At 48.1% G+C, this 21588-nt stretch overlaps 1 protein-coding gene across 2 annotated transcripts in view; it reads right to left on the minus strand.

The window, feature by feature from the left end:
- The window catches only part of RNF11 (ring finger protein 11), a 213560-nt gene extending 192524 nt beyond the window's left edge, over positions 1-21036 (minus strand). Inside the window, exon 1 of one of the 2 annotated variants that reach the window (XM_069642218.1) lies at positions 20586-21036. In XM_069642218.1, coding sequence (XP_069498319.1) covers positions 20586-20708 — 123 coding nt within the window. In that variant the 5' untranslated portion in view covers positions 20709-21036. Of the gene's footprint in view, positions 1-19553; positions 19860-20585 lie in introns of those variants that run through there. The other variant, XM_069642217.1, reaches the window with a different exon arrangement.
- Between the last annotated feature and the right edge of the window lie 552 nt (positions 21037-21588).

The raw sequence follows: 21588 nt of genomic DNA on the forward strand, positions 1-21588 counted from the left end.
GCTATTCGAGGCCATCCAATTTTGTATGATTACATAGATTTTGTTGATGTTTGTGGTGTCTAGATCATAGTCTCCCGTTATGGGGATGAGGATCTGAGTATCGTCTGGAAAGTTGGTGTAAATGACACCCATAGTGTCAAGAGCAGCAAACAGGAGTTTGGTATCAGCATTGTATAAGGTGGTTGAAAGGCAGGAGCCTAGGGGAACCCCCAGGGGTACTCGTATGGGTCAGCCGCTGCATCATCAATGGACACTCTCGAGGTGCGTTCCGATAGGAAGGACTTAACCCAGAGGGTGGTATCTGTGGTGAAATTAAAGTTTTCTGCAAGAGCATTGCATAGTTTGTCATGATCTACCGAGTCAAATGCAGCAGACAGGTGGAGTATCTGTGGTGAAATTAAAGTTTTCTGCAAGAGCATTGCACAGTTTGTCATGATCTACCAAGTCAAATGCAGCAGACAGGTGGAGTCGAAGGAAGATGCACAGCTTACCATAGTCTCTTATGGTGTCTATCTGAATTTGGAGTTCTAGTAGGGCCATTTCTGTGCTGTGTTTAGGTCGGAAACCAGAGTCTGGCTCATAACATGTGGTTCCTTTCTAGATAATCTTGGACTTGGTTGTGAGCTATTTTGTCGACTATTTTTAATAGGAAGGGGACTGTGGTAATGGGTATGTAGTTGGTGGGTATATCGGGGTCCAGAGAGAGTTTAAGAAGTGGGATTACCCATGCTTCTTTAATATTGGCGGGACAGAATTGGTGGTAAAAGAGGCATTAATAAAGTTGGTAATGATGGGTGCTAAGGTGGGGGCACAGAGTTTGACTAAGCGAGCAAGGAAGCTGTCCCTTTTACAATTAGACTGTTTCAGTGTGGCAATGGTGTGGAGGATCTGGTCTTGGGTGACGGAGGGGAATTTGAATTGGGGCTCTATTTTACCGGCTTCTGCACAATGGGGGTGTCTTTTTACTGGCCAGTAATTTCCTTTTCATTAGTATTTTCTCCTGTAGCGTGCAGACTTTGCAGTTAGGGCGTTCTGGGTGGTAGTGCACCAGGCTTCCCTTGAGTTAGTGTGGATGGAGGAAGGGATGGGGGGGCCTCCAATTCTCCGAGTAGACTTTTTGTATAGACGCTCCAGCGTTCTTTTGTTGCGGTGCAAACAGTGAGCTCTTCATTGAACCAGAAGTTGGACCGTTTGGCGTATTTTGGACATGAGCGGGGCTACTGAGCCAATGGTTGACTTCAGGCAATTATGGTAGATAGTGGAGATGCCATCAGGGCTTGTGCTCGTTGAATGGTAGGCCTTGAGGGTATCAGCCAGGATAGGAATGAGATTTTCTGCTGTAGGTTTGCGGCCATTTCTCACTAAGATGGGGCAGAGAGTGGGTTGAGGAGCGGCCTGAGTTTTCGGAGTCAGTATGTCAAAAGATTAGGTGGTGATCTGACCATGTGATTCGGAAATGGATTCAAGCAACAAGTTTACATTCAATGACAGGATCCAGTTCAGGATTCTACCTTTGGAGTGGGTGGGGGCGTTAACAATTTGATTAAAATGCTTTTCTTTAAGGGCTATGGAGAAAGCGGTAGCTTTATGGTCATGTATGTCATTATATCCAAGATTGAGGTCACCCAAGACAATACATTTGGTGCTAGGTTTAAAGAGGGGAGTGATGAGTAGATGAATGTCTGATTCAGGGTGGTTGGCATTAGGTGTACTGTAAATGATGAGAATGTCAATTGTAGTTTTAGGGTCGGTTGCGAGTTAAAGTAAGGGTAGTTCGTAACCTGTTCTAGGTCTAGTGCACAGGATCTGAGCTGTAGTGTAGAATTGGCTAGAAGGGCCACTCCACCTCCTATTGTGTCCTGGAGGTCTGCCCGGAGGATGGTGTAATCTGGGGGCTGGCCAAGACAAGTAGGGGGCCCGAGGCTTGGTGGAGCCACGTTTCTGTTACGACTAGGAAGTCCAACTGTTGGTCCAGGAGTAAATCATGCAGGTCAATAGCGTGAGCTCCTAGAGAATAGGGGATAAAAAGAGCGCCTTTGAAGCTGGAATTCGAAATTACCAGAGGTAATGGGGTCGGGGGGAAATCTGTGGTAGAGGTAGGGGTGATGCAAGCGGTATGTACTTCAGGCTGTATGGAGCTCTGGTCACATTGCAGTGTGGGTACAGGAGGGGGCCCCAAAGTGTACCAATAGGGGTGGAGAAGGTGGATGCAAGAGGATAATCTCAATAGCCTTGTAATCTCTAGACTAGGGTGGGTGGTGGAGAGTAAGGTTGCTGGCGTTCTTCAACTGAAGCGATCGCAACGTGTTGTTCCTAGGCACGGAGCAGTGGCCCCTGGAACTTTTCTGGGACTGGTGGATGGGGCGGTCCCTCGGGGGCTGGCTGGGTATTTGGGAGCCATTTCTTCTCTGGGCCGGGAGATAATTGATTTGGTATTGTACAACCGGAAGGCTGGTGAGGGGGATGTTTTTGGTAGGAAAGGTGTTGGGCAGGGGAGAGGGTGGTGCTGTGGACACCAAAGTCGTGGAAGGCCGTTACCCAACTGGGTGAAGGTACCAGCTGTGCAAGGCAGTAGGTTAGGCATGTTGTGGTCCATGGTATGTCTAAGATGGGGTATCTGAAAAGTGGTTACGCTTTCAGAGTCAAGTGTGCGATTGTGTGGTGGTGGACTTCTTCTTAGCAATATGAGGTTGAGCTGTATAGGGTAATTGCATTCACAGGCGAGTAGGGAGTGCTAGTGAGGTGAGAGGAGTAGGTGATAACCGCTATAGATAGCCACGCATCTGTTACCTCTAGGCACAGGGCGCGAATGTATGACAGAACACCTGCAAAAACACAAAATCGTTTACCACTGGCCGTTCCTCCCCTTGCCTTGTATACGTGCCAATCTACAACAGGTTGGATCTGTCAGGAAAAGGCTGTAACATCTTCAATAAACCAAGCAGAAGACACAACCGAGAGAAATGTGACCACATGCCGAAAGTAAAGGAAAACAAATGCTGATCTATAAAATATCCCGTTAAAAAAATTCCACAATTCATAAGAACATATTTAGTTTAATACAGTATTCTAGAAAAACAATATTTAGCCAATTACATTGCCTATGACTGAAAATGTTTGCCGTTTTAAGAAATAGGTAAAGTTCACCAATTTGTTTTTTTCAAAGTTACTTTTTTTCTCCTTCTTTAGTTGGTCGAGCGAGGAGAGGGACTTGCTGAACTTACAATAGGCTGTCCTATACTGCAACATAGACAATAGGCTGTCCTATACTGCAACATAGACAACTCAACCATCTCCGTATCATCCTCTGTCAAGACTCTAGGTGTTCACATTGATGCAAATCTATCAATGAACAAACAAGTCAGCGCCATAGCCTCTGCATCAGCGTTCAGCACCAAACTCATCAATGCCATTAAACCCTACTTATCCACCGCCAACCGCTTGGCCATAGCTAGAGCAACTATAGAAGCCAAACTCGATTATTGCAACGCATTTCTAGCTGGCACCTCCGCCAAAAACATTCACAGACTGCAAACCACACAAAACAATACCCTCAAGAGCCGCCATGAGCATCCCTAGAAGAGACCATATATCCCACGCCAGACGTGAAGCACGGTGGCTCCAGGTCAAAGACCGTATTACTCTGAAAATCCTCACCATCACTCACAGGTGCATCAACAAAACCGCTCCAGCATACCTACCTGAAGCAATATCAAGGACCACATCCACTCGCCCCACCAGAGCTCAGAACACCAACCAGCTACACATACCACGCATAAAGAGAGCCACAGCGGGAGGTCTAGGCTTCTCCTATATTGCACCGAAACTCTGGAACTCACTCCCTGCCACCCTTAGAGCTGAAACTTCTATCTCGGTCTTCCGCAACAACTTCAAGACCACTCTCCTCAACTAGCAAGTGGAGGACTTCCTCCTCCACTTCTGCCATGTATATTGTAATATAACACAATGTAATAACTATATTGCAACCTGTATATATATTGCTAATGTCCATGTAACTAAGTAACTAAGCTTTGTACTGTAACAAGTGCCACGATGTCCTCGGGCTGTTGTCCGCTATATAAATACGGATAAAACAAACAAACAAACAATGTTCTTTTTCATTGACTGGGGTAACTCGTGGGGCAATGGTGGGTGGCCAGGAGGGAGCAAAATGCATCACATAATCCAGGTTAAGAGATTCAGAATGATGCAGACTTCTTAGCTATATATGCAGACCTCTTAGCTATACTGGGTACTGTATCAGGAACAGAGATCATAGCGGATATCAGGTACCTTAGATCAGTCTGGGAAAAGTGAAGATAGCAGTAATATAGCCTCCGTGGAATCGTTAAAGGCACTTTCTGACATGGGCTAACATGACTTGCGGAAATGTATCTATTTCCCCCCCTCACATAATGTTGGAAAGGATGGATTATTCTCATGTAAACACAATTCTTTTAACTCCAGTTTAAAAAAAAAAACAATTCCACCAAAATATATTCATTGCAAGGACAGGAAGCACAGAGAGAAAGAGGAGCATGATCTGTCCCACAATACTTCATACATGACAAAGTGGGAAAGATTGCACGACTCATCACTATATTTCTTTACTTTAAACCTCCCAATCGACATCCCACAATGTCAACATCTAACATGGGGTGTTTTAAGCTATCTGTTAGGCTTGAGGCAGCTGCTAATATTCAGACTATATATGCAGGTCAAAGACACACAAACAACTTTCTACAGGCAGAAATGAAAAAAAGGAAGGCAGGATTAAAAAACAAAAACAAAAAACAACCTAGAAAAAACGTCAGCTTGCTAAGCCTCAATTTTACGTGAAAGGGACACAATAGTACATTATTAGCAAACATACAGTACCAAAAACAAGACAAGTAACCCCTTTTCAGCAAGCTCTGAAAAGATAATCTCGCTTGATCTTACAGATATAAAAAGTTTTAGAAGTCACAGATTGGTTGGCTTTACCAAATGCACTGCGAAAAGGAACTTTGGTTCCTATTCTAACCTTTTATAAGCAAAAGGTGTCCCTATTCTACTATACGGAGCTGAAACAGCGTTGAACATCCCTGTCCTTCTGGAATCTCTTAGAAGGATTTTTTTGGAGGAGAGTGTTGGACCAGCCAAACAATCTGCCACTGTCGCTAATTAGATTTGAATTGGGACTGCAATCGCTTAACTCTTTGGTCAGATGGAGGTCATTATCCCTATATAGAAACTCAAACTGGAAAATAATGCCCCAGTCCTAGATATCTTGAAGAATGAGCAGAATGGGACAGGAGCAGTAGATGCCTGGAAACAAATGCAGAATGGTATTGGAGGACTTGAGTTCAGATGAGGAAACACTGAAACATCCCGGATAAAAACTAAAATAAAGTAAAGAAGGCAGGACTGGATAGAGACTATAGAGTTGAGGGTGGCATATACAGTCTCTACCACCCTCAAGAGGGAGCAAAAGGCCATTATTCAAGTTCCAAAGTATTTGGTAAAATTCCCCTCGAACAGGCATAGGAATGCGTTTATGAGACCAAGGCTGAATATTCTCCCGACCAAAGAAATCTTATGGTACAGGATGAATAAGACAGTGGACTCTCCCATGTGTAGGTACTGTAAGGCCCAGTGGGAAACAACTAAACAACTTTTGCTGGAGTGCGACGCTTTGGAGTCAATGAAGATGTGTTAGAATGCTGGACCCTAACGAAAGAGGAATGGTGGGAGGGCTCCATAGTGGGTGAAAGAGTCAAAGTGGTACTGGCAACTGCAAAACATTTTATGGAGGCTTTAGACCTTAAATGAGATAGGAGGTTCTGGATGTTCTACTTTCATGTTATTAATCATGAATCAAGGGGGAAGGAACCTGGGAAGAAAGTTGGATTATGGAAGGATTTTCTAATAATTTGTTCTACTCTCATTTAGGGATGGAGGAAGCAAATGTATCATGAAAGGTTTGCAATAAACCATAACATGTTTAAATAAAAAAAAAACAAAGACCTATGTGAACAGGCAGAATGTATGAGATGGGTAAGGTCAATGCAAAGAAATCAAATTGGTCTTGCAGGCAAACCATGTGCAGAATATTCCTGATGTCACAACAAATCACTCAAATCGTAGTATTCCCTTCCTCCCCAGAGTTCTGTATTTCAAAGGCGACATTCAGAGAAATTGTCAGGACGTTTCGGGTCCACGCGATCAACCTGTTTGCATACTGTGCTCCAATCCTCCGGTACCCAATTTGTTGCTCCCGCTTCTGGAGCCATAGGCTTCACCAATCAATAAACTGTCCAAATATGCTCCCTTAGGATTTCCCTCACTTCTGATTAAGTCACATGATCAAGAAAGTGCAGATAAGAAATAACTTGGTGGGTTTAGTTGTCCTTTACTCGCAGTGCTCCAAGGCTGGGCATTAGTACATGCTTGTGTCCTTAATCCCAGACACATCGTCCAGCCCCTCTTTGTGTAATACATTTACCTAGGGTTCATGGCCTATCCACATAACTAAGTCATGCTTAAACATCTTTGAATAGTTTGTTGTTTTCTTTTAAACATTTCACATGTTTTCCAAATATAAGACACAAAGGTAACATTTCTTACATATTGCCAGCCCCAGGTTGACAGTCAAATCCCACTACCAGCCCAGACAGGCAGTCTGAAAATGGAGAGAATGCATTGAAAAAGCGGGGTCTTTAAAAAACAGTTTGTTGGTGCAGTGCTAATATCGAAATCCTTTGTACAAATCGATCATAAGCCTATAATTGGGTTTCATCCAGGAGTGGTAAAAAATGCATCCGTCGCATCCTTCCTCACCATTGTTGTCGATATCCTTCTAGATGGACTCCAAAAGAGTCTTGTGGCGACCACATTACAGGAGTAACGGATAGCCATCAGGGTTTAAGAATCCATGGGAATGGCTGGGCAGTTCTATGTTCTTACGGCTGATATTTTATGAATCATTTTTTGCCAAAAAAAACCCCATCAATAAATGTCTGTTTATTTTGGGTGGGGGGGTTCTACCCCCCAAGCTCCCCTATTGTTTTTTACTATTCCCGACTCCTCCCAACCCTTTATATCTCCCCCTATAATTTTTATGGGTTTTTTCGGTGAAACATTTTCGTTAAGAAACCCATTGATGAAAGAATTGTATACGGGCTGGACATAGGGGAGGCCATGTACGCTCCACTGTTTAAAGCTTCTATGCCTAGAGACCCAAGCTGGTCCTCACTGATGATGCTCAATGAGGCCAAAATATGTATGGGGATGCTTGTGATCTCGTCTAGAAGGGATGTGACCTAGCGGTTCAGACTGGACCCTTTTGGGGTGGGCCCAAGCCTGATTATTGTCTTTCCCCTTGAGCAATAGCTTGGCAGGCTGAATACGTTGGTGTAGAGGGTTGCTCAGAGCTGTGCCCATGGTTACGATGGATTCAAAAAAACTCCAGTCATCACCTTTTGGTTATACTTAACTCACCATGCAAAGTACGATTTGCTCCTTCCCCTCGATTCACAGATTAGGTGAACTGGGAACTTTGGTGTCTCGAGCTTCCCTAGAAGAAAGGTTCCAATTTAAACTTTCACAACAAGTTGCATAACCAGCACTGCAGTCAATAACCTCATTGGACGACAGGGCAGACTGCTGTTTGGTTGTATGCAGACCCGACTTGGTCTACACAGAGACAGGGCATCAGTATCCAGAAAATGTGGCACCCAATGTGTTGCTGATGAGAGGCCAAGGAAAGGTTTCAAGCATTAAGTGTCAATTGGTGGATAGGAGCTACAATAGCTAAGACTATAGGGTTAATATTGACCCTATTGCACAGGGGAAACCAACAAGAGGTGTGGGTGCTTCCAAGATGGAGGCGCAGGGGTTTCCTCTGTTCAATTAATTATGCGGGGCAATCACGTAGACGCCAGCACCAATCTTTATGCAACATTACGAATTTCAAAAAGGTCTGTCAGATGAGAGGTTGGTGAGTAAAATAGTACTGCTAGTTTTTCCATTTCCTTGCGGACTTGGGGCGGCGATCTAGAACTCATCCATTCTAAAAGATATATATCTACTGGAGGCAGTCAAAAGGCTATGGCAGCACTATGCTAAGAGGTAAATAAAAACAGAGTCAATTCCAAGTGCTAGGTAACAATAATAGGAAATCAAACCAAGTGGTAAAAGAGAATGTCAGAGTCGAATCAGGCACATGAAAGGGTTCCTGTCTCAGCTATTCAAGAACGTGTAACAAACCAATTCTCAAGCAAATCCTGTTTTCTGCAAGTAGACCGCAGTTTAAATAGCAGTTTTGAAAGGTTTTCGTAAAATCAGGAGGTTCGGTCCAGCCCCCAGAATAGTCATGAGTGCATTGCACAGTCCAGGGCCTTGGACTCGTAAAAGAGCTGTCTCAATGTTTCTGGAGTATGAAGCTCCATGGAGGTATTAGATTCGGCTATACAGATCTGGTCATAGGATTATGGAAGCAATGGTCTGTAGACAGACTGGAACCTTACATTAATACGCTTGGTCTATGGGACCGAGTATCCTGAACCAGATTATGGCTTCCACTGGCAACCAATGCAAAGCTTTCAAAGATTATTTGATGTGTCCATATTTATGGAGTTTTACACACATTCTGGCTGCATGGTTTTGGACGTTTTTTTTTTTTTTGGAAGCTACGGTAGACTGGCAAATATTAATCTAGACAACCCACGACCATTGTTTACTTAATTCCACCTAATCCTTCGATGCAGAAGTGGAAGGCTTTTCAGAGCATGGATTGCAGAAAAGTGAGGTTCCCGACCACAGTTAATCTGGACAGTAAAACACACCTGCATCATGCTCTTATCGCAAAGGATTTGTGTATCCTTTGGAAGCCTACCCAATACTGCCCAGGAACCATAGTAGGTACATATGGAAAATGAGTGGTAAGAGCACGAGAGCAGTGGAAAATCGGGTACTCTGCAAGATGAAGAGGTTGCCTATTCACCCCAAACTCGACGACCACAACAACAACAATAAACTCGAAAGCCAATAATTTACAAAGATCTTAGGTACAGCAAGGAGATACTTTCGAGTTGTTGTATGGATGCTTAATTGTGCAGTTGACATCTGAAACGATTGTTAATCTCTTCAAGCAAGATGGTGGGCATGGAGCAGAGCAGAGGGTATGTTGGATGATTTAGCATAGGTCCTGCGTCTCTCCAGATGCTTTGGACGACAATTCCTATTATGCCACACCATTGACTATGCTGGGTAGGACGAACAGGGGATGTAATCCATAACATCTGGAGATACAAAGGTTTCATACCTCTGATTGAATGCGTGTTAAACGCCAGTTCAGTAACTTCTTACAGTTTCATCATTTAGGAGGTGGAGAAAAATGTAATGAAGTTAGCTTTGAAGAAGTAATCTTGGATTTAAATCACAATTCCGAGTCGATGCTTTTTGGAGTGTTTGTGTGTTTCTGGCCGTGTCTATATTGGAAAGTTCTTTTAAGACATTGAAGATTTCCCCTAAATTGACGAAAGCCTGCCTCTATCTCTTGGGAATGTATTTTTGTCTTCAAAGCACAATATTCCTAACTCCAGTCTATTTAGTAGCTCCAAAAACGGTTGAGACCCCCCCCCCATCTCCAAGCCCTACACATGGCCTGTATCGTGTTGTATTCCCAGCTTTGCGTAGACTGTAATCTTTGTTTGTACAGAGTTATTATATTTCACCTGGCCAGGCATTATGGGTTATATACCCTTCCTCAAAGCATTTCGCCTGGTCTGTACACTATTCTATTTCCAAATTGCAGTGCTTTTCACTAGGAAATTGGTAGCATGCTTCCAACCCTATCAATTCTGGCAGTAAACGACTACTTTTTCGAATTCTGATCACCAATAGATTCGATTGAACAAAAATACTGCTTTACCACTGGATCCGAAAAACTGCCCGACTCAGAACCCTGTGCAGCAATAAACAACATACTCAGACATTAACATATAAATATGAATTATCAGTGTTCTTATATAGCACTTCATGAAACGTAGATGGTGAGTTGAGGTGGACAATATAACGGTGCGGTTGGAGCAAGCACCCCCACCCACCCTTTCTATCATTAAACATCGGAGCAAGAAGTCATAGGCCATGCTCAAATCAGAAAAACCTAACTAAAAGCGCCGGGGAAGACTAATCGCATGCCATGTGAGCCACTGTGCACTCAGTGGGTCTGAGAAAGTCACATCACGACAGTACCGTCCATGGTGGTTTTTAGCCAAGGCAGAATTACTTTGGGTAATGACCACATTTGAAAGCAGATAGAGCTAGTATACAGTCAAGCACGTGTTAATGCACACAATCTTACAGAAATTGCATCAGTTACAGAGCATCACGAGGTAATTGACACCGGCTGGTTACAAGTTGGTCGCAGTGCTCACAGCTCACTCGCTTTGTTCTCTCATTTGTATTACAAAGTTTTAGTACTGTGCCAAATCATCACTGCAGTCGCCTCAGAGCAGACAGTATTGTCTGGAAAGTGGCAGGCATATTGTACCCCAGCCAGTTGTCACGGGGTGCAGGGTTCATATGGGAAAGAGGGTAAAAAAGACAACTAGGTATACTAGACATTGCATCCAAGAGGGGAGATGTTCGTGACACTATCTGCATGAAGCTCCAGTTAAGCATGAAACCCGAATCAAGTATGAAAATATTACCATCCTAAATTTCAAATGTGTCTGTAGATCCCTGCAAATTAACTTGAGGGGAGATTTACTCAACAGCAGAAATAATAAATGGTAGTGTATGGCTGCGTCATAAATTCAAAACTTGCTCAAACAAAACTAAGCGCGTAGGATTGTTGTTGTCAGGGAATACATTTAATGTATCTCAAATACACAAACAGCATAACAATACAATGCCTCAAAAGTTGCACTTGCCACTGGCTAGAGATAAATAATGCTCGTTAAATATGAAATGTCGTCATGTATGTGAGAGAATGGGAGGGCGAATTACGTTTTTGTCCTGGCTACTACCTTGCAACTTGAACTGTGTACCCCTGGTAATACTGAAGCTGCCAAGCAAAGAGGACAGGAGTTGCGAAATCTAGCTCAGACTGTGCGATATGTGAAATGAAACATGGGGCAGTGAAAGGGTAGGTTAGGAGCCCAACCATTCATAAGCCATGCAAGCATTAACACCCTAATTGTATGAGAAGTTTTCCTGTTGTATTGATCGCATATGGAATTCTTTAGTGCCTCTTATAGACGATACACGTTAGGAATAATAGTTTTAAAGAGTGGATCATTGATTAAGCCAGTCCTAATTAATTGCAATGGGGTACTGATGTGGGCAAGTAGCCTTTGCCAGTCTCAATACCTGAATACACTTTCATCACTCCCTCAGCCGTATGAGCTGATTTGAGGACTAATAATTTGCCTGCCCATTTGGCACATTATACTATTTATATACTTGGCATAACAATGTATGGTTGTCATAATGTCAGCTGGATAAGGGGCGGACAAAATTGTCTGGTCTGCCCTAATGTGTCTCCTCCGTCACCTGTTCCTCGCCCAATTACAACTAATACTGCTACCAATGTAAAGTGCCCAGCTTTGTGAATTCGCTGGTCTACGTTAGTCCTATTGTACAGGATTTCTGGTAGAAGTATTAACCTCCATGTCGAACCAAAACAAGACCGGTGATTTCCTGTTCTGTGATATCATCAGATCAAAGGTCATGGTATGTTATTTCTTGTGATAGCATCGTAGCGTGGGCACTCAGCGCCTTGCCTTCCCCCCCCCCCTTTATCCGTCCTTTCCTACCCCCCCCCCTCTATTCCTAATCAGTCATACCATGCAAGCAGTAGAAAATTGACACGACACCAGTTTGTGTGGAAAGTTAACATGCCTCAGCAGCTTTATTTGCATAAAGTCTTGGAGTTATCTTACAGGCAATCCGTAATTCACCGTCACCGATACACTATTCCGAGTGCGGCTACCTAGGGCTTCCCCCCCTGCCCCCCCCCCCTGATCGTCCTCGTCCGGTGGACGCCTCGGATCGAGCCCGGCCCTGACTATCCACCTCTCTCTACCCCGGCCGTTGTTTGCAGTGAATTTTTTGGTGTGCCCACCATTTCCCCCCCTGCCCATGTCTAGGTCTTGTTGCGGGTGCCCGACCCCCCGCACACTTGCCCCGTTTCCTGCTCGGGCTCTAGCTAAAACCGGCAGCCACGCGGTGCCTCGCTAACATCAGGTTCCTATACCGGCACCGTACTAGTGCCCTTACAATTTCCTATACCGGCACCATACTAGTGCCCTTACAATTTCTTATACCGGCACCACCACAAGTGCCCTTACATTTTTCTATACCGGCACCACCACAAGTGCCCTTACAATTTATGTACGTATCCGTATATGGGCCGGCACCGCCCTCCGATGCCGGCCCCCACTTTCTGCCTGCCTAGTTGGCCGTCGCTTGCGACGTCCATCTAACCTTTTCTTGCCAAACTCTGCTCAGCCCCCCCTACGCCTTCGCGTTGTTCCGGTTATTGGCATCCTAGTCCTACCCCCGCTATGCCAAAACCCCCCCCCAGGTCTCCCTGCTGTGTCCCCGAGCCCCCCAGAAACATCGCAAATCCCTCTCACTCAAGGCGTCCTCCCCCCCTTGGCTGGTGTCATATCGCTTCCAGATTCCCTGTCCCTCGTACTGTCTTCCTTTCCCAACTGTCTCCCCCATTCCCCCGGTCCCCTATGCTGCGCCCCCCCAGGCCCCCTCTTTCCTGTCCTTGCTGGCCCTCCTTGTCCGGGCTCCCCCCACCCCCGATGCTCCTACCTTTCTTCCTCCCTCCTCCAGCTCCCCCCTCTTGCCCCTCCCCCTTCGTGACGACTTACCCCTGCTGTAAATTTTGGTCCCGGTAGCATACCCCCCCGTATTCTCCTCTTGTTCCCCTCCACCCAGCTTCACTTGCTGCCCTCTTTTTAGTTTGTTGTTCGTTCCCCCCCCCCCGCAATTTGGGTCTTGGAATTGCCTCCCAAGTCCCCTACATCCCTCCCCTTTTTTCCCAGGGCCTCCCCCAAGCCTATTGCTCTTGGGGCGCCGTGCATCTAAACTCTTGGCTGCTCGTTCCCCTGTGGGTCTGCTGGCAGTGCTTTGTAAAGGGATTGCAATGTAACTCCGCTGGGCGACCTGTAAAACAAAATTGAAAATTATTCACATACTTTTTTGTCGGGAGGGTGGGTGGGAAAAAGAACGCAGCTCCGGCAAGACGGGAAACCGAGGGAGGATGTGTGAATGCTCACACCAGCACGGGCTTTTATGCCCGGCTTCTCCCCGGTTTCCCGCCCTGCCCCGAAGCTTTCGCGCCCTGCCCGGGGGGGCGGGCCCCTTTTCGTCATCATCCGCCCCCCCCGGCGCATTTCCCTTACGTGCGTGGGGGGAGGGGAAGGGCGGCCTGTACCGCCCCCACTAAGGGGCGGCGCTCGCCATGCCTGCTTCGCCGGCGCGTTCGCCCGCCGTAGCGTGGGCACTCAGCGCCTTGCCTTCCCCCCCCCCTTTATCCGTCCTTTCCTACCCCCCCCCCCTCTATTCCTAATCAGTCATACCATGCAAGCAGTAGAAAATTGACACGACACCAGTTTGTGTGGAAAGTTAACATGCCTCAGCAGCTTTATTTGCATAAAGTCTTGGAGTTATCTTACAGGCAATCCGTAATTCACCGTCACCGATACACTATTCCGAGTGCGGCTACCTAGGGCTTCCCCCCCTGCCCCCCCCCCCTGATCGTCCTCGTCCGGTGGACGCCTCGGATCGAGCCCGGCCCCGACTATCCACCTCTCTCTACCCCGGCCGTTGTTTGCAGTGAATTTTTTGGTGTGCCCACCATTTCCCCCCCTGCCCATGTCTAGGTCTTGTTGCGGGTGCCCGACCCCCCGCACACTTGCCCCGTTTCCTGCTCGGGCTCTAGCTAAAACCGGCAGCCACGCGGTGCCTCGCTAACATCAGGTTCCTATACCGGCACCGTACTAGTGCCCTTACAATTTCCTATACCGGCACCATACTAGTGCCCTTACAATTTCTTATACCGGCACCACCACAAGTGCCCTTACATTTTTCTATACCGGCACCACCACAAGTGCCCTTACAATTTATGTACGTATCCGTATATGGGCCGGCACCGCCCTCCGATGCCGGCCCCCACTTTCTGCCTGCCTAGTTGGCCGTCGCTTGCGACGTCCATCTAACCTTTTCTTGCCAAACTCTGCTCAGCCCCCCCTACGCCTTCGCGTTGTTCCGGTTATTGGCATCCTAGTCCTACCCCCGCTATGCCAAAACCCCCCCCCAGGTCTCCCTGCTGTGTCCCCGAGCCCCCCAGAAACATCGCAAATCCCTCTCACTCAAGGCGTCCTCCCCCCCTTGGCTGGTGTCATATCGCTTCCAGATTCCCTGTCCCTCGTACTGTCTTCCTTTCCCAACTGTCTCCCCCATTCCCCCGGTCCCCTATGCTGCGCCCCCCCAGGCCCCCTCTTTCCTGTCCTTGCTGGCCCTCCTTGTCCGGGCTCCCCCCACCCCCGATGCTCCTACCTTTCTTCCTCCCTCCTCCAGCTCCCCCCTCTTGCCCCTCCCCCTTCGTGACGACTTACCCCTGCTGTAAATTTTGGTCCCGGTAGCATACCCCCCCGTATTCTCCTCTTGTTCCCCTCCACCCAGCTTCACTTGCTGCCCTCTTTTTAGTTTGTTGTTCGTTCCCCCCCCCCCGCAATTTGGGTCTTGGAATTGCCTCCCAAGTCCCCTACATCCCTCCCCTTTTTTCCCAGGGCCTCCCCCAAGCCTATTGCTCTTGGGGCGCCGTGCATCTAAACTCTTGGCTGCTCGTTCCCCTGTGGGTCTGCTGGCAGTGCTTTGTAAAGGGATTGCAATGTGATTCCTCCAAGACTCTCTGCTGGCTGCCGGCGGCAGAGAGTTCCCCCCACACCAGCTTGCTTCCACAGGGCACTCCCTGTATTTTAATGGCTGGCATCCTGGGAGGTGCCCCACCCCACTCGGGCCTCTCATACACATCCCGCATTTCTAAGTGCCGTCCTCCATTCTAATGACGTCAAAGCAGTGGCCACCTCGGACAGGTGGGTCCCGTCCCCTTCAAAATACCCTGATACTTTTAAAGTGATGAGGGGATGGCGAATCCAGAATCATCCCCCTGCCTTTCAGAGAACCGCCTACCAACCTGTACCTATTACCAAACATGGCGTGATTTTTTTTTTTTTTTGGTGAAACGATATGCAAGGCCATCAAAGCTCCAGATAAGCTGCGCACCACTGTGTGTATTAAGCACCATCCTAGCGAGCCTGTAGCTAACCACAATCACGGGCAGTCATACTGTGCTACCAACACCTGCCCCTATTACCCATGCAATTCATGATCACACGGCAAACAGGGCCGATAAACCGTACAAATCAACCTGTCTTACCCAACTTGTTTACCAATCCCTGTTAACTGCCGCACCACGGGCAGCTGTTAATTCTTGATATGCTCTTGCCACTGCTGACTATTATGTATACAGCAGCGAGCCCTCTATCGCATCTGCCATTGTGGCACCCAGGCCACGTGTAATGCAGCCTCGGGTTATGGCATCGAAACCACTTCACATGCACAATAGTAGCGCGTATCAACATAGCGCTTCGCATAGCACCTATTTGCATAATCATCTTGATAAAGAATGCCCTTCTAACATAGCGATGTCCCTAGCATTACCCCCGCTTGTCCTCACTCCCACTCCTTGGTCCCCTGGCCCCATCCCAAGATTACATTCTGGGAACCCCCCGTCCGAATCTTGCCCATACTCTTGAAATAGAGTCTCTCAGCTCCGTTCCTCATACTCCACATGCACACACCCGACGTTGCGTATGCTGAGCCTGGTAAGGTTCACTAGTCTTCGATTATCCCCGCTTTTACTTACTCCCACTCCTTGGTCCCCCGGCCCCAACCCAAAATTAAATTAGGGTTATAAATATTCTAGCCTACTGCAGCTGGGTCATGCCTTCCCCTCGCCGCGGTGTGCCCCCTTCCCCGCCTGTAAGCCTTCCTCCTTGCAAACCCCCCCCCCCCCCCCGCCGCTTCCTCCCACCCTACCCCAGCTCCTCGTGGCCCCCCCGCCGCCGGTATTCGGACCTGGATTAGCGGGCTCCACACTGGAGTCAAAAGTGAGCGCTCTGCCCCATGTGCCACTCAACCAGCTCCTGTAATTCTGGCTCGCAGACCGGACCCACGGAGCTGCATCAACAACCGAAAAGGAAGGAAGCCATTTCTCCTTCGTAAAAGGGGGGCAGGCTTAAGAGCCTCTGTTGAGAATGTCTAGTGCTCAGCAACCTGACCGGAACCTTAACCATTTGTATAATTCCTGAAAGTTTAGTTGAAACCACTTCCCTACCAGCAGTCCTATCAATGTCTTCACATGCCAAAATTAAGAACATACACCCCAAACTGTCCATACTGATCGGAACCTTAACCATTTGTAGAATTCCTGAAAGTTTAGTTGAAACCACTTCCCTACCAGCAGTCCTATCAATGTCTTCCCATGCCAAAATTACGAACATACACCCCAAACTGTCCATACTGATCGGAACCTTAACCATTTGTAGAATTTCTGAAAGGTTAGTTGAAACCACTTCCCTACCCGCAGTCCTATCAATGTCTTCACATGCCAAAATTATGAACATACACCTTGGTACCTCGTGCTCCCTGCCTCAACCAGTGGTACCTCCTGCACAACGCTGCATCGCACGGACGCCCTGCGAGGCGCCGCACCAACTCATCCTGCATCCCATTTAACTTGAAACGAAACCCGACCCCGGCACCCACACTGTCTTGCCATTAGCCATGACGCCACATGGTGCCTTGTACGTGCCACTGTTCACCATGATAAATGTATAACCTCGTGTAGCCACAATACACCTCATAATAGACCAGCAAACCCCACCCCTTCACCTGGAGCACGTAAAATATTACCCCCCGCCCGCACTTGGAATAAACTTTAATGACAACACACCCCATGTCATGCCACTAGTATCCATTTCCACTTCATAGCTGTTTAAATTTATTCTTCTTCCCCCAATTGGAATGCGCCTTCCCCGACGCTCTAGTCATTGAAGCAACTGACTTCGTGCAACCCACACCACTGGACATAATGGTTAACCCCCTAGTGTGGCAAAACCAAACGATGCCAACAACAAACATCTCCCCGCACTTAACACCAGTAAATTGACGACCGCCTGAAGCACCTTCCGCAGGAGAACCACTACCTGTTCCCCTTTGAGCCACCTCCTATGTGAAACCTGCCGTTGTGCGCAGGCCTCCTAGTCCGCCCCTCCCCTCCCCCCAACCAAGCAAACACCGTTCGCCAATGTTAGAGGCGACCAATGCACAGCTAGAACCGCAGCCCCAGGGTAAGCCCTGGGGTAGGAGGCCCCACGGTAGGCCCTGCATGGTGAACAAATGCCTGACCCCAAAGCACCGAAAGCAGCCCAAGGCGATGGTAGTGCAACCCTGCAACCAAAGGGACGACCCTACGCATGCCACTAAACATTAAACCCTGGAGTTTGGATGGTCGGGCCCACGGATTGCGCCTGTGTTGCACTGTGTCGTTGCTCCCAAGGGGGGCATGTTGCCCATGGACTCAAACCTGAAATGCTCCGTCAATGGGTTCTAAGCAGTGGTTGAGGTGTACGAAAAGAAGTAGTGGAAACATGGCCCTTTACTGGCCAGCACCGCTCCCCACAAACCCCCCGTGACGCACAATACTGGCCCCAAAACAAGCGCCTGCTGTTTGCGGGAACATCCAGTGCACTAAAGGTTTGTTTAGCTTCCTCCTACGACTTTTTTTTTTTTTTTTTTTTTTTTTTTTTTTTTTTTACACCTCTCTCTCTGTTCCCTGCAATCCCATACCAACGCGCCGGCGGGCACTGCTAACCTCCCCGCCAAGTCGCGCTCCCTGCCACGCCATACGCTTCCCCCACAAGCAAAATCACACCCCCCACAAAAACCGTCATCCACGACAGGACCCCGCGATTCACCCCGCATACACGACACACCGTGCCGTCACCACTCTTTGCGCTACGCGAGTGCGACAACAACCGCCCGTTGTACTCTGTTGTACTATTGTACAGTGCTCTGTTGTACTATTTTAATTTGACGAGGGCAAAACAGGTTCTGTTTAAAAAGCCTTGCAATCTGGCATTTAGGTGTAATTGCTTCAGTAAAATGATCCTAAACTTGAAATCCCCGAATGTATTATTGTCCACAGCGCTTAATACGGCCCAGGCTGAGGTGACCTGGAGCTCTCTGCAACTTAAAGTGAAATTGAAATAGTATTCCGCTATGTTATTGACCTGGCGGAAGCACGCATGTATGAGAAAAAGAAAGTTCTATGGCGTAGCTCCTTCACACTTTACCTTCAAGTTTGATTGGAGTTTTATATATTAACTATTCAAACATTGATAGCCTCCACAGCATTTCGAATAAACATGTGTGATCTGCATTCAAATCTAAACACTCCTTACCAACGCTTTGCCAAGTAGCCATTATGTACGCGCAACCACAACTCGGTTATTGTTTGAAAAATCCGTGTGTATATTTGTAAACTGTAACCTGTTGTCTCACGTAGTGTTACGTTTACCCAGTATGCAAAGTTGAATTTTATCAATACTTGAGTGGTGGGCGTAAGCCTCTTATCTCTCCGTTTTGGATCGGCTGTACTTATCCTTTCTCCCATCTCCAGAGGCTTTAAAACAAACAACCGTTTTAGAGAAAACATCGGACAATCCAACGTTTCTGGCTAAATGTGAGTGGTTGGATTCGAGCAGGCATGCGGTGTAATCCGATGGTGAATATCTCTAACGTGGAGCTGGAGACACGGCGTTCAATCCCGGCTTCCTCACTTGACCAGATTCTGTGATCTTGGGCGAATTCTCGGTTCATCTGCCCAGGCTGCGTAGAAATCGGCTGCTCCGCGGTATTGGGCGCTGGGTGCATATTCCCTCCGGGAGGGGACAGGTACTGTGTGAACCCACCCCTTTCGTCCCCACCTCTATCTAGGACCCCATGCAGAGTGAGAAGTGCGCCGAGTTACCTGCCTCGAGCATCGATGAGGCCATGGCGCTCCCTGGGGTTCTGCTGCTGCTGCCGCTGCTGCTGTGAGAGGCCGAGGTGAGCAGTTTGCTCATCTCAACTCGGGAAGGGCGAGTGGATCCCGCGCCTGAATGCTGCCCTGAAAACTAAAAGGGGGCAGGGAGGGGAAACCGTTCTGGAAAGATGCCTTTCGGCGCCGTTCCCCAAAGCGCTTCGCCTGTTGACCGGCGCTACCTTAATATACATTTACGAGGAAAAATTGCGCTTCCCGGGCCACCGTGCCTAGACAACGTTCCCCTTGCCACCCGCATGAACGGCTCTACATTCTACATCCTTAAGTATACCACGCAATAGCAGCCCCCTAGGTTCCGCTCTGCCACACCGCGCCCGCACACCAACGGCCCTCCTTCTATTTGTCCACCCAGCTGCCCTCCCCGTCATGAACCCCTACATACCGAGCCCGACGCCAACGACGCTCTCTCTCCCGACGCTCTCCCGGAACAAACGAAGCACGATCCCCTCAACTCCGAGATCACAGTCCCTCCTTTCTGCACGTTCCACACGAACTCTGCTACTCCTGCCACCGGAACCCCAGACGACTTCTCATTCCTGTAACTATGTTCACAAAATCCACGATCCGGTGGGGGCATAAAGAAAAAAGAACGCAGCTCCGGCAAGACGGGAAACCGAGGGAGGATGTGTGAATGCTCACACCAGCACGGGCTTTTATGCCCGGCTTCTCCCCGGTTTCCCGCCCTGCCCCGAAGCTTTCGCGCCCTGCCGGGGGGGCGGGCCCCTTTTCGTCATCATCCGCCCCCCCCGGCGCATTTCCCTTACGTGCGTGGGGGGAGGGGAAGGGCGGCCTGTACCGCCCCCACTAAGGGGCGGCGCTCGCCATGCCTGCTTCGCCGGCGCGTTCGCCCGCCGTTACGCTAATTTCTATTTCAAAAACGGAAAACCTACCATTTTTTGGCGAGGCAGAATCTTTTCATACATGTTGTACCATTAACACTTTACCCTCTCCCCTTATTATGTATGGTTCGGGTGTTTAATTTGGTCACCCAGCTTGATACTTGCCAGGCTGTGCTTTTCTCTATAGCATTCTAGTCAAAGGTTTTGATCACCTATATACTTGACGTGAACGATCATACCACCCTAAGGCTCTATATCAGATACGTATTGTTTGCCAGAATGCCCCACCCACCAAAGGCTTTGTGTCTGGTCTGCAGAGTCTGTGTCTGGTGGTATTGTTGTTCTCAGATGTTGCTGTTGACATTGCACCACTCTACTTTACAAGGTTCATTCCGGATCTCTGCTGAGCTACCGCCCCATCTCCGTTTCCTTGCATGAACAGTTAGAATTCTCTCTGCCAAGCTCTGTACAGTACAGCCCATTCCCCCCCTTTGATCGCTTAGCTCTTTTGTTCAATGCCACACACCACTCTGCTCTGACAGTGGACGACCGCCCTCCTAGCCCCATCGCTTTACCTGGTAGGGAGGCGGCGGCTCTTGATCCAAGTCGTTGCCCTCCCCGTAGCTCGCCCGATCCGACTGAGACTCGTGAAGAAGGGATATATCATCGGAGGTGGGGGATTTCAGGCAGTTTCCCATGCTGAGCCCTGGGTGGCAGTCACTGCCCGCCAGCGAGGATGGGTTCTAACTCGCCTTCCTGTCGCCCCATGGTGGTCAGGGGGCCGAGGTCCCGTTCTCTGTCACTCAGCACAGACTCCTAGACTTGCCACCAGCGAGGGCGGCCACATAGGACGCTTCCCAGCCCCCTGTGTGCGGCATCCAGGCGCCTCCTCCCTCCCTTGTCTTTCCTCCCTTTCGGATCAGACACTGCACAGGAGGGGTGAACATCCACGCGATGATGTGGTGCTGGCGCAGCGAAGTCCCTTCTCTATATCGATGACTTTTCAGCCTCCTGCTTGAAAACAATAACAAAAGAAGCCGCTTAGCGGCCATTTCTTAGTAGTGCGCCATCCATTCTCATTTTGAGGGATATTCGTACTGTGACCGGCTTGTGTATTTCTACGAAGTTGCCTTCTGAGTAGTTTTTATGAGGTATTAATATCACCAGCAAGCGCGCGTCTACATTTGCAATGCACAGGGTTAATCCACCGGTTCATTTTAGATCCGTTGCGAAGGTGTCGGGCTAAAGGAATTTCAATTGAAATAAAGGGGAAACGATTGTCAAATTCTATGTCAAGACTCGGAGGCTCGGATTATGCTCAACTCAACTCTTTACTTCTGGAGTAGGCAATGCAATTTAACACTTTTTTGGCAATGGATACAGTCAAAGGACCTTCTCTTTGGGCAAATCCAATTTGTTTAAATGTAAAGATCAGTTGACTGCACAGGTCTATCTATACGTCTAGCTTGACTGTCCAAATAGGGAACAGTGGTTTCTTGTGAATGGTATTATCCTGTTTGTGCCATACTAATACATACTGTTATTCCATTAAGCATACATGCCAAAATTCCAACACGC

This window comes from Ambystoma mexicanum, chromosome 1q, assembly GCF_040938575.1.
Source record: "Ambystoma mexicanum isolate Mex_15411 chromosome 1q, UKY_AmexF1_1, whole genome shotgun sequence".
Lineage (NCBI taxonomy): Eukaryota > Metazoa > Chordata > Amphibia > Caudata > Ambystomatidae > Ambystoma > Ambystoma mexicanum.